Source organism: Ascidiella aspersa, chromosome 9 (assembly GCF_963924565.1).
Source record: "Ascidiella aspersa chromosome 9, kaAscAspe10.2, whole genome shotgun sequence".
Lineage (NCBI taxonomy): Eukaryota > Metazoa > Chordata > Ascidiacea > Phlebobranchia > Ascidiidae > Ascidiella > Ascidiella aspersa.
Genome location: NC_139455.1, coordinates 20,832,588 through 20,843,730, shown reverse-complemented (window position 1 = coordinate 20,843,730; position 11,143 = coordinate 20,832,588). Strand labels below are relative to the sequence as shown.

At 38.1% G+C, this 11,143-nt stretch overlaps 1 protein-coding gene across 1 annotated transcript; it reads right to left on the bottom strand.

The window, feature by feature from the left end:
* Nucleotides 1-6,783: 6,783 nt before the first annotated feature.
* Nucleotides 6,784-10,925, bottom strand: LOC146133537 (uncharacterized). The gene is made up of 6 exons (XM_083396898.1): nt 10,411-10,925; nt 9,668-9,757; nt 9,193-9,402; nt 8,465-8,567; nt 7,942-8,169; nt 6,784-7,732 (listed from the first exon to the last, which is right to left on the bottom strand). Exons 1-6 carry the CDS (start codon nt 10,439-10,441, stop codon nt 7,495-7,497), a joined length of 900 nt encoding a protein of 299 aa, XP_083253024.1. The 5' UTR covers nt 10,442-10,925; the 3' UTR covers nt 6,784-7,494.
* Nucleotides 10,926-11,143: the final 218 nt, after the last annotated feature.

Here is an 11,143-nt window from a genome sequence, read left to right as displayed (position 1 = left end):
AAACGCATTACAACAAACTAATCACAGCTCAGTGTTTTTCGATTCTTGCCAACAGCAGTCTTTAGGCTTTTTGTAGGGTGTTTTTTTCTCTTGGTCAGGCTTAGTCTCTAAACAAACTTTGTGGTTGATAGGCGTTTTGCTTTTTTGTCAAAACAGCTGAAAATAAATTTAGGTTTAACACAAGTTGATTTTTTTAATAAACTATTTCTGCCAGACATTGTTTTAAGTGTAAACTTGTTTTTTCGGCCAAATTTTATTTAGCAGCCTACCAACGTTTCGACAACCTATTTGGGCAATCTTCTTCTGAACAATACTAATGCAACTATAGGCGAAAAAAAATATATACCAGGCATATACAAAAGGAAAAAATCACAACGGACTACGTTCTATTGTTTTTTGTTTTTTTAACTAGGCTCGTAGCGATCGTTTCTGAAGCAAACAACAAGTGACCGGTTTCTTTTTTCTTTTGTTCCATTTAATATTGGACTAGAAACGTCTGTTTGCCAAGACAGCCGCAAACACGAGTGCGAAACAGAAACAGCCCACAACGAAATTCGCTAAAAACTATCTTCGCTTATTGCAGCCTTGGAATACTTTTACGCTGTAATTAGTTAATATTTATTATGTATGTCAGACTTAGACAAACCGCGGCTCTTTAAAATGTATTTTATGGAAATTCTGTTTGAACATCTCCTATTTGGCAAAACAGGAATGATTTTTCGTGGAACCACCACATTAATTAGTGATCTTGTGACTCTTTAAAGTTTAAACTCTGGAGAAACTAGTCTTAAGCCAAAATCTCTGCTGAGTTTTCGTCCTAGCCAAAAAGTTGTTCCCTAAAAAGATATATAATAAATCTGTTAACAACTTGGAGAAGCTTCTTTGAGACAATTTGCAATATTTTGGCCTGTAATTTCAGCGAACAAATTTAAGTCATTTTTACATTACAAATACTTTTTTTGTTATATAATTTGTAAAAAGGTGTTGGCAAATCACTTAACTTGAAAGTTTCTTTAAGTAATATCTAGTACAATACAAAAATCCAAATTAATATACTCTGTAGATTTATATGATAACCTGGGGTCGGCTATGGCAAGGGAAATTGACGCGAATGTTTTTTTAACAAATGGAAAAAGCTAATAATGTATTTCAGCACACTTTGCTGCAATAAATCGAATTGCGAATTTAAGCGCTGGATTGGCTAAAGCAGTGGTTCTCAAACTGGGGTCCGCGAGACAATTTTCTGGGACCGCGAAGCACCTAACAAAAATCAACACGACGCTCCTAAAGAAGAAATTTTTCTGTGCATTAAAATTTTCAGGCAACTTACTTTTCCAAACAAGCTGATTAGTTGTTTATTCACGTTATTGTACGCTTCGAGTTAAATTGTGCATTGTGACGTCATAGTGTTGCATTGTGCTTTTATAGCTGCTGCGTTGTCCCTGTGAGCTGTTCGCCTGTACGGTAACGGTTTTAAAGCTGTACATGATTGCTTTACTTAAATAACGTGATTCGTTAGAGGTTAACAAAGCCGAGCTGATAGCAAAGAAGCAAGTGCACCCGTCCCATTGATACCATTAAAAACAACGTGTTATTTTGTGTTTATTTGTTTATATTTTCAATGGACCCTGAGCAATTTAAAAAAAATTGGGGGGACCGTTGCGTAATTTTTTTTAAAAAGTTTGAGAACCACTGGGCTAAAGTCTTAATGATGTACTTTATTAGTTTAAAATGTTGTTATGGGCAGAAACGTATTTTATTGTTCGAAAATTACATGTCTATGCATGTTTCTTTACATTTAAATAGATTATTAGTTGGTTTTCTTATACTTTTTACAAGGCATATAAGCAAGTAAGCCATGTGCGATGATAATATATATAAACCGAAAGCCGTTCAATAATACCGTATTTCTTCGGGTCCAATATTTGCGCTAACATTATCTTTACACAGCGATGTTTAAATCAGTTTCTACTTAAACAGAGTGACGTAACCAGCTCTAAAAATGACTGGGAGATAACCTTTATGATTCTTATTTAGATACTTTTACAAGACGAGGCGATCTTTATAACACCTATATTGGTAAATTAATTAAAAATGCCTATTTTGAAGCCGCTGTCGCAACTCAATACTATTTATGTGGGCATGTTTTTCACGCGAATTCGGGCCGCAATTTTTATTTAACCATCGGTACAGGTCCGTCGCCATTTTAAGCGTTTCAGTTGCTTTCTAATCTATCCCCTTATAGAACTTCGGTTTGCTAAATTTAAAAATGACAGTCACACTAAAGTTACAAGGAAGCAGAAAATTTCTTTGCGGCCCTAAAATTGAAGCTCATAACCGCAAGCTTTTCGTAGAACTTATTTTAATATGATCTACCCTGATAAAAATTAAAAAAAAGGCTTTTATGTGGCTCAGAATTCTTAAACACAGAAAAACATGCGGTTTTTGTCAGCCAAAAAGAAGACTTTCTATTTAAAATTCATATTTTCGTCACGAGCACGTTTGTCGTGCTTGATATTGTGTCGCGATGTTAATTTGGGAGAAATAGTGAGAATTGGTTTATTGGTCGGAAAATCCAACCTATATACTGACAAGTGGCAGCAACCCAGACTAAACAGTAAACACAGACAAAATTCAAGCTAAACTTCACGGCACGACCGGATAAACCAATTCGTGTTTTTAGGGGAATGAAATGAATTTGCATGTTGCTTTTTAAGAAAATTTGGGTGCGTTTTTTATTAAACTAAAAATTAGCATCCAACAATCAACACCAAAAGGAAATATGTATTTGAGGTTTACACGCAGTTACACGCATTTATTCTGTTTAAGAAAATCGGTTCACCATGACACATACTATAAAAAGGCTCGATAATAGGATTGATATGAGCGTCTTGAAATATCAATTCTAAACAAAACAAAAAACACGTAAGTCCCCTGAAAATGTTTTGTCAGCATGGTCGCAAAATAGAGTGCCTGCTGATATCACAGCCTAGTGAAATAATTACGGTCGAAATTAAAATTTAATCACAGCGCGTTACGAACAGTGGCATTTTCGGCGTTATTCACATTCCAACGGACTTTTTACACCGTTACTTGCTCTGCAACATAGCACCGCAGGGACGCGAGAGTTATAAATGACTTTCTCCGAACGCTGTTCGGGCACACGTTAAGGCAGCAGTGATTGGCTTCTTAATTTCGACTGGTAACTGCTGTGCGGGAGACCACCTATCCGCCACAAGCTAAGGCGTTACGAAATCGATTTGCGGCTAAATTTAGCGTCTTGCCATTATTTTTGGCAACGCTCAGTCGATTTAGAAGCCGTCGTGTCTGATTGTTGCTATCGAATGCAACTTACCAACAAAATACCATTTTAAGTGATACCCTTATAACTGGCAAAATACCCGGACCCGGGCTTAAATTGAAAAATTTTGATGAAGTGCATTAGATGTGGAAAGTTGTGCTAAAAATAAAACCTTAAAAATTACTTTGTAAAGCGACTTGGCCCCATGAATAACAATTTTTCCATCCTGTTCAACATTTATTTGTTCAAAGTTTACCAATTGTTTTGAAAAATTGTAGGCTATTATCTTTTTGAAGTTTTACTAGAGGCCGAACGTAAATTTAGATGGATTAGTCAAGTTTAGGATAACATTGGAATTTCCACTAAAGCGACTTCACAAACAAGTATTAAGTGCTGAGTGTATTGCTAATGTTAAATAAAATCATATTTCCTGTGTGATTCAATCGGCATTTCTCCAGACGGAAAACAGACGGAAAACTGCACTGTTTTTTTTTACCTTAACCACATTTGTTTAAAAAACACTGTGACTAGGTCTATGACGACAGAACAATTAATCGCGACAAAATGTTAGCCATAAAATTGAAAATATTGCTGCACTGTTTTTTATGACTAAAGATAAAAAAACAAGTCTTGTCTCTAGAATTATACGTGATTTATAGTTCACCCGCAGCGCTTATGTGCATTCCTGAGTCAGACCAAGCTCATGGTCAGACAGTGTTTAATGGGTTACATCCTTTATTTAAGAATCAGCAGTTTATATTTTAGTGTTTTAAGCTATCAAGCAAAAGTCACAAATAAATCGTTGTACATTGTATGTAAACACATTTTTGTTATTGAAAGCATTATTGAAAACTTAGTTTTAGTTCTTAAATACGACATTTATAAGCGTACAAAGTTACTATATTTTTTAATGAACTTTTAAAGTGAATTATTTGTTAAACAAAAGCTATCACTAACAAAACAAGCCAAAATCCTGGCAAACTGCAGAGTTTCCACTAAGTCTTTGAATCTTTAAAAGTATTTTATAAAGTCATTTAAAAAAATTTGCTTTCCAATAGTCTTTAAATAATCTTTGAATTTCATTTATGTGCATTGTACAGCTTAATACAGTGGTTCTCAACCGCCGGTCCGCGGACCGGAGCCTGTACGTCACAATGTTCCAGGTGTTGTGCCCAACTGCTACAGCTCGTTTAAGTCTTAAATTTTAGGACCAGTTGTATGTGAAAAACTTTAATAGAACCACGTATAACACGTATGATATCAAAGCGACAGCAGCAAATTGCTCATTGAATGAAAGTTTCCATTCTTTGCTTTTAAGTTGCATTATTTTGTCATATTTGCATTTTGGGTTGATTTTGATTTTTGAAGGTCCACCGGTCCGCAAAATTTCTTTTGAAATTTTACCGGTCCGTAAGATAAAAAAGGTTGAGAACCACTGGTTTAAGACAATTGTTTAGTTTAGAAAGTGCCATTGTAAAGCAATTATTTTAAATATTTTTCATAGCGTTGACCATTCCATTCATAGTATCCTGCTTCTCTTTCCAAATTATCCATACATCCTATATCGGTACTCAAATTTTAAAGTAAATTTATATAAGATACCATTAACAACTCAAAAATTTGTATATGTTAAACATGTGCTGAGTTTTTATTCATTGCGTTATTTTCATTTCAAACTTGACTTTTTTGCACTGCAAATAGTTAGGAACTAAAATTCACCTTGGATATTTTTGCATACCTGCTGTATATATAGCACTGCAATGTCCGTAAGTGCTATACAATTGCTGCATAACTTGGCTGACGCGTTATGGCTTCAATTTTAATTTTAATCACAACCATGATACCTGCCACTTTACATTTGCAGGACTCTAATTTCAGACAAGCTTAGCTATAGTCGGCCTAATCATGTTTAGATACATAGAACCGCACTAATTTCAACTATATCAATCAATCAAAGCATGCGTGTAGTGCGCTTTAAATGTAAAGAAGCATATTATGTTTAGGCCTATCCTTAATTAAAATTATTTTATAATTCCAGCCTAATCAATCTTGTTTTTAATCAAGTCTGACGATATGGCCACTTGTTATACGAATTAGCCTAAGTCTGCATATATAACAAACCTTGTTTTGTGTAAGACTGTACCTACCTGCTAGCTACTCCTGCCTTCCATTTGTACAACTGTAGAGTAATTGCAAAAAAACTGAAAACCCCTGATATACCTGTTTGTAAAACGTTGTTTAAATGGAATTGTTAAACAGGTGTAGAAAAGCGTTTTTCTCGTCGTTTTTTGTTATTTTGCTAAATTCGTTTTTACGTGTTGGGAAACTTTGCCTTAATACGACATTTATCAGCTATTGAAGTGGCAGCAAACAAAAATGTAAAACTACAATATCTGGAAACTACGTTAATCACATTGCCTTTCTAATGCCGGCCGAAATTTCCCGCAAAAATATGAAGCCTTAACAGAGCCGCTGATATGGTAAATACTTGCGACGTGTTGAGAGCGATTATAAGCTGGAAATGCCCAACTTCTAAATGAAGGTTCAATTAGTTGTCAATGGTTTCTTGATCCTGTTACTAACAGGGCAAAGCTTTCTTTGTAAAAAGAAATTTTCCACCGGTTAATTGGATTGAAAAATTTTACACGAAAGACTCAAAGATAAACAAAATGCATGATTATGTCAACTTACATATTTAGTTTATAAATACACCCATGTTTAGGTAAGTTTCATTAATTCGGGGCCTTCTAGACACATTTGGTAATAGAAATATAGCAGCACTAATGCACAAGCCCAAAGACAGTCAGACAATTACGCTAATGTGTTAATTAAGGGTTTGTCATTTCCGATTTTTTCAAAATGTTATGTGGATATGACATACGCTCAAGGCCAAAGACCAAGGGTATAACTATACATCTCTAAATGTATGCGTGTTGGTTATGCTGCTGATAAGTCATGTTTTGGGTATGGTTAGAACAACAAAACGTCACGACCGCGCAGAAGGTCACCACCTCAAATTTACATTACCACGAACTTTAAAACAAACCCAATATTGGTTATATAGGCCCGGGGTGCCGTACTTTCGAAGTAATGTCGATGTGTTGTGATGTACGTAACTTGATGTTTACATTAAAACAAGATTCAATCGAAACGCAGTGTTATAGTAAAAATTGTAAGGTGTTCCTAGAAGGCTGTTTACTCAAGCCAGGTGATTTTTTTAGCGTATTTTCTGTTTTTTTTTTCATCTATAGAATAGATAGTTATAACACATATCTTGCTCATAGATTACTGCTTTAAACAAAGAACAAACATTTTAGGCATATTTAATGAAAAGTATTATGTTGGACATGAATATTTATTGTCTCTTTTAAAACTGAAATGGCAGACAAGTGATAATAACTCTGTTTCACTATCGTAAACTCATTTTATTGATTGATTTGACCTACATATATTTATTGGCAGTTATAACGCAATAAGACAGACAAACTTTTTTTTTAAATAATTGTATTACACGCATAGGCAGGTAAAAGTTAAAAAGGCACCAAGGTGCTTGCAATAAATTATTGCTTTAAACTGCAAAACGTAACAACAGAGCGATTGTACCACAAAGATATTGCAATGTATAAAAATAAATATGAAGGAAAAAGGGGGGACAAATAAATAATAATTTGACGATTTCAATAGCAGCTAAAACGGGGCGATAAAACTCACGAAGGACATAACACTTTCAATTTCACTTTCACATTAAATGTGAACTTTTGCTACAACCAACAGAGAACAATTTGTCGCTCACATTGTAGAGTCTTTCACCGGCGATGAAATGACACGCAAAAGTTTTTTTTGTGGCAGCAGCATTTGGTTGAACTCAATAAATAAAACACGTGCCGAATAGTAGAACAAGTACATTTGCTGATAAGTTGCGAGTTACAGTGATAGCAAAATGGCCGCGGCCAAAACGTACGGGACGTGCTGTTGACAATTTTTCAATCAAAGTCGGACAATCTCGCGCAGTAAGTGGGGTCGATCAAAAGCTCGTTAAATCACACGGCGGTCTTTCAACTTGGAACGCATCAGCGTCATTATCCACTGAGCTATATTTTCAAGTCGAACAAATTTCCCGCCCCGGTTGCAATTTCGACGCCAATCACTGCACAGGAATGTCCTTCGCGAAACAACCAAGTTCGTACCAGTCACTATAACCTCGCTCTGCTCTGCCTCTTTCCGCTGTGTACTTTGTACTCCACAACCATGGCGACCCTTTCTTGGTCGCCTGACGCTGTAGATTTCGAGGACAAACTAGACGAGGAGTCGGTATGGTTCCGGAGCACTTGCTCTTCTTGTTTTTGGTCTTTTCCGGCCACGATTACTTGGTTGAGGTCGCTGGAACCATCTGCTGCTTGTTGGTTGGTTTCTAAGGATTTGTCATTTCTCCTGTGGGCAGAAATATTGCGGTTTAGGCAACTATATTTGTCTGTGAAGTTTAACATTATACAATACATTTACAAAGTCAGTTTAAAGTTTTAAAGTGCCACATCCCTTATCAATGAGTTAAGTGTGTTTGAAATGACCCAAATAAGTCTATATTTGTTGTTATTCTAGCAGAGCTAGGTCCCCTTGGTCACACTGTGCAGTCTGCCCACCTTTTAACATACTGAGCCGCAAAACAACATCCGAGCATGACTGAAAACAGTCCCAGGGCAAGGTAGGGGGCAACCTGGCCCAAAACACCCCGCTGGCCCCCACCTAGCTGGTTGCTCTGGGTTCCGTCGACGATCATGGGGCCGTCGCCCGACTGGTCAGTAGGAAATCCCCCGGCTACCCCCAAAAGACGGGCCGCACATCGCTCGCCAGAGTAGTAGCGGTTGCACCTGCGCAAAGCAGACAAAACAGATGTTAGCAAACCTCAACAATGCCGGTCTTGTGACGTCACAACTGGTCAAATTTGAACGAAAACCACAACGTTTGGATTTGAATTCTACTGATTGCCGTTGGCGTTTAAGGCGGTGGTGAATTGCGTGGTCTAGTTTATTCAGTCGATTTACTTATGTAGATAGTTATAACTTAAAAGAAACAACACGAAAAGTATATTCGTATTTGTAATACCGATAATAATCAATTAAAATACCGTAATATCGATAATAATTAATGAGATAAAGAATTTACCTGCAGAATTTATTTTCAACGTCCCCGCTTATCGTTTTGAAGCAAATCCCGTTTCCTTGGCAAAAGCTCTGGTCTTCACAAAATACTTCGGATTCGACGTAGGCTAAAAATTAAAAAAGAAAAGCCATGAACGAATGATCTCTCTTCATGGCCTGCAGACATGAAAATCCGCTGACTCAGCATTACCAGGTGTGAAAAAATCCGAGTTGTTTTTTACGGATTTCGGTAATTCTGCGAAACTTATGACATCACGATATAAAAGACGAACTCGGGTGAATGTTCGGCGGTCGCTTAATCATCGACATAAGGAAGTTTCAGACTCCGATATTTTTATCTTGCGATTAACCTGGTGGTCGATATTGCGAAACAACGCCGCAGATTATAGTTTTGGAATCAAAGCGTGTAAACAAAAGCTTTCCCTGTGTACGATCTACGATCCGTTACAGTCAAAAATACTTGCTTTATGTAGTAAATATTGTCAAATGTTTATAACTAATTGTAAACTGTTTAATCATAGCTTATACATAAACGAAATCGCCGCCATTTGTGATTTAAAGATTGTGGTAAAAGCGAGTGTTTAACTTCAGAAGCGTTTCCACAAACATGGCGCCTTCATCATACATATTTAGAACGCCAACCAATTTATCCTCTGAGAAATCTTATAAAAGTCTAATCTGGATGATTTCGGGTCGCCAAAGCCGCCTCACGAATAAGAGATTAACACTTACGTATTTGTCTGCAGTCCGAGGTGTGCTGGAGAAAGACGCTCTTTTCGTAGATTTTCAGCTTTAGGTTTTCTTGCCTTTCGCAAGCGTGCGTCAGTGCCTTGCATTGGCTTGCAGGCCAACGACGGTGCGACATGCAATAGTAGGTTGCGATTTGTTTCTCCGCCGGACTGTACGGCCTACAGTCGATGTTGCACACACAGATCTTCGTAACTGCAGGGTAAAAGTGGAGGACGTTATAGAACCGTTGTATGCATCGCGAACGTTTATTTATGGTGCATTGCTTCGCCACATTACTTACTACTTGATTGATTTAAACATGCTAAATCACGCGATGTGAAGAATTATCTTCTGACAACGCCCCTATTTAGCATTTTAATTTTAGTCTATTTAGGTTTTCCACTGCTCGATTCGCGTTTGTACGCGTCCAGCAAAAAATTGAATTCCAAATGGTTTTATGAGCGAGTCGTACTCTTACCTTTATTACATGTTCCAAGAAAAGAACAATCGTCGTCCGTTTCGCATGATTGTGCGAGACTTGCTCCAATTATCACGACCAGAAGTGAAACTGTAAAATAAACAAGGTGGCGAATAAGTTACCAATCTTAAGCTGTGTCAATACGGGGATAATTTTTAATTTTCACATGGACTTAAAATTTTGTTTCTGTTAATCTTTAGATTCCAAAGGCCTTTAATTTTTGCGAGCTTTGCAGAAACTTTAAGGCCAATACTCTGCTTTTCAAGCCACAGTGTATGTTATACAACGCAAGGCGCCCTATTATGATATCACGTTTGGTCGAAATTACTAGCAGACATGCTTGAAATTCGTAGAGTAGAAGTAGCCGGAGGATTGTGGTTAACAGATAGAAGTGGCATTCGAAATTACGCCGACGGTGGTGTTAGCTCGCTTGTAAGCAGAAACACAAGCCCAGCAGACAGGCGCTGCCGGCCAATCAAATAGCTAGCACGCGCACATGTCGGCTACCAGCTAGGCACGTTTGTGGTATGTTTGGGTTGTAGCACAAGCAGAAGCCTGATAGAGCTCGGATTTGGAGCGGGCAGATTAGGCCTGGCTGGCCGACGGCATTCGACAGACAAGTCGTGCATGATACCGCGACACACTCGCGGGCACGCTTTCACAAACGTGACTGTCCGCACTGGACCTCGATTTACAAACTAGACATCGGCATGTCTTCGATGGACCACTATGTTGATCCTTACCTGTTGCTACAATCGTTGATGCTGTCTTCATCTTCTTTGAGTTTTTGTTGCGTTGCTTGTGTGTTTTCGTTCCTTGGCGAGGTAAATTCTTGTAACGGGGTGACTCTTGTAAAACCAGCAGACGTGTTAAAAATACAACAAACTTTCTGCTTTTAGGGAAATTCTAACAGCGGCGCGGTTGGCTGAAAAAGAGAGATTAAAGAAGTTTAGCCACCAATAAAAAACATGATTATACAACCAATATTTCTGCCTGCTTGATCTGCCGCAATTTTCAAACTGAACTTGCTTTGATAATCTTGGCTGTTCTGGAAGAGCACCCAAAGTGCAGCTGCAGCGTTACAACTCGCCTCAGCAAGAGAGGTCAAAATAGCAGCACGAAACGCAACTTGGAATATCACGAACGGCGCTCAAAACTGAAAGATCGCGAACGTAAATTGCCTTTTCCCGTGTCAGATCTTCTTTAAGTCGCCTTCACAGCAGCAGCATTCAGCTGTGTGTTGCTCGCAAGCCACGTGCTGCCGTCTCTGTGGCAGAGCAGCGTTACTCAGCGTATTTATAAGGCACGCCCGTTGTATGACGTCACAGTGCTTTCCTGCGACGCTCGGAGGTTCGCGATCGCGCGGCGCTGTTTGGTTTCGACGACGTAATACGGATTCGACGGCGATCAAGATGCGGCCAGCGATCGCTCGCAGACAACGGCAATTCTCTTTTTCGCTGCTGCGGCCTGAAAAGT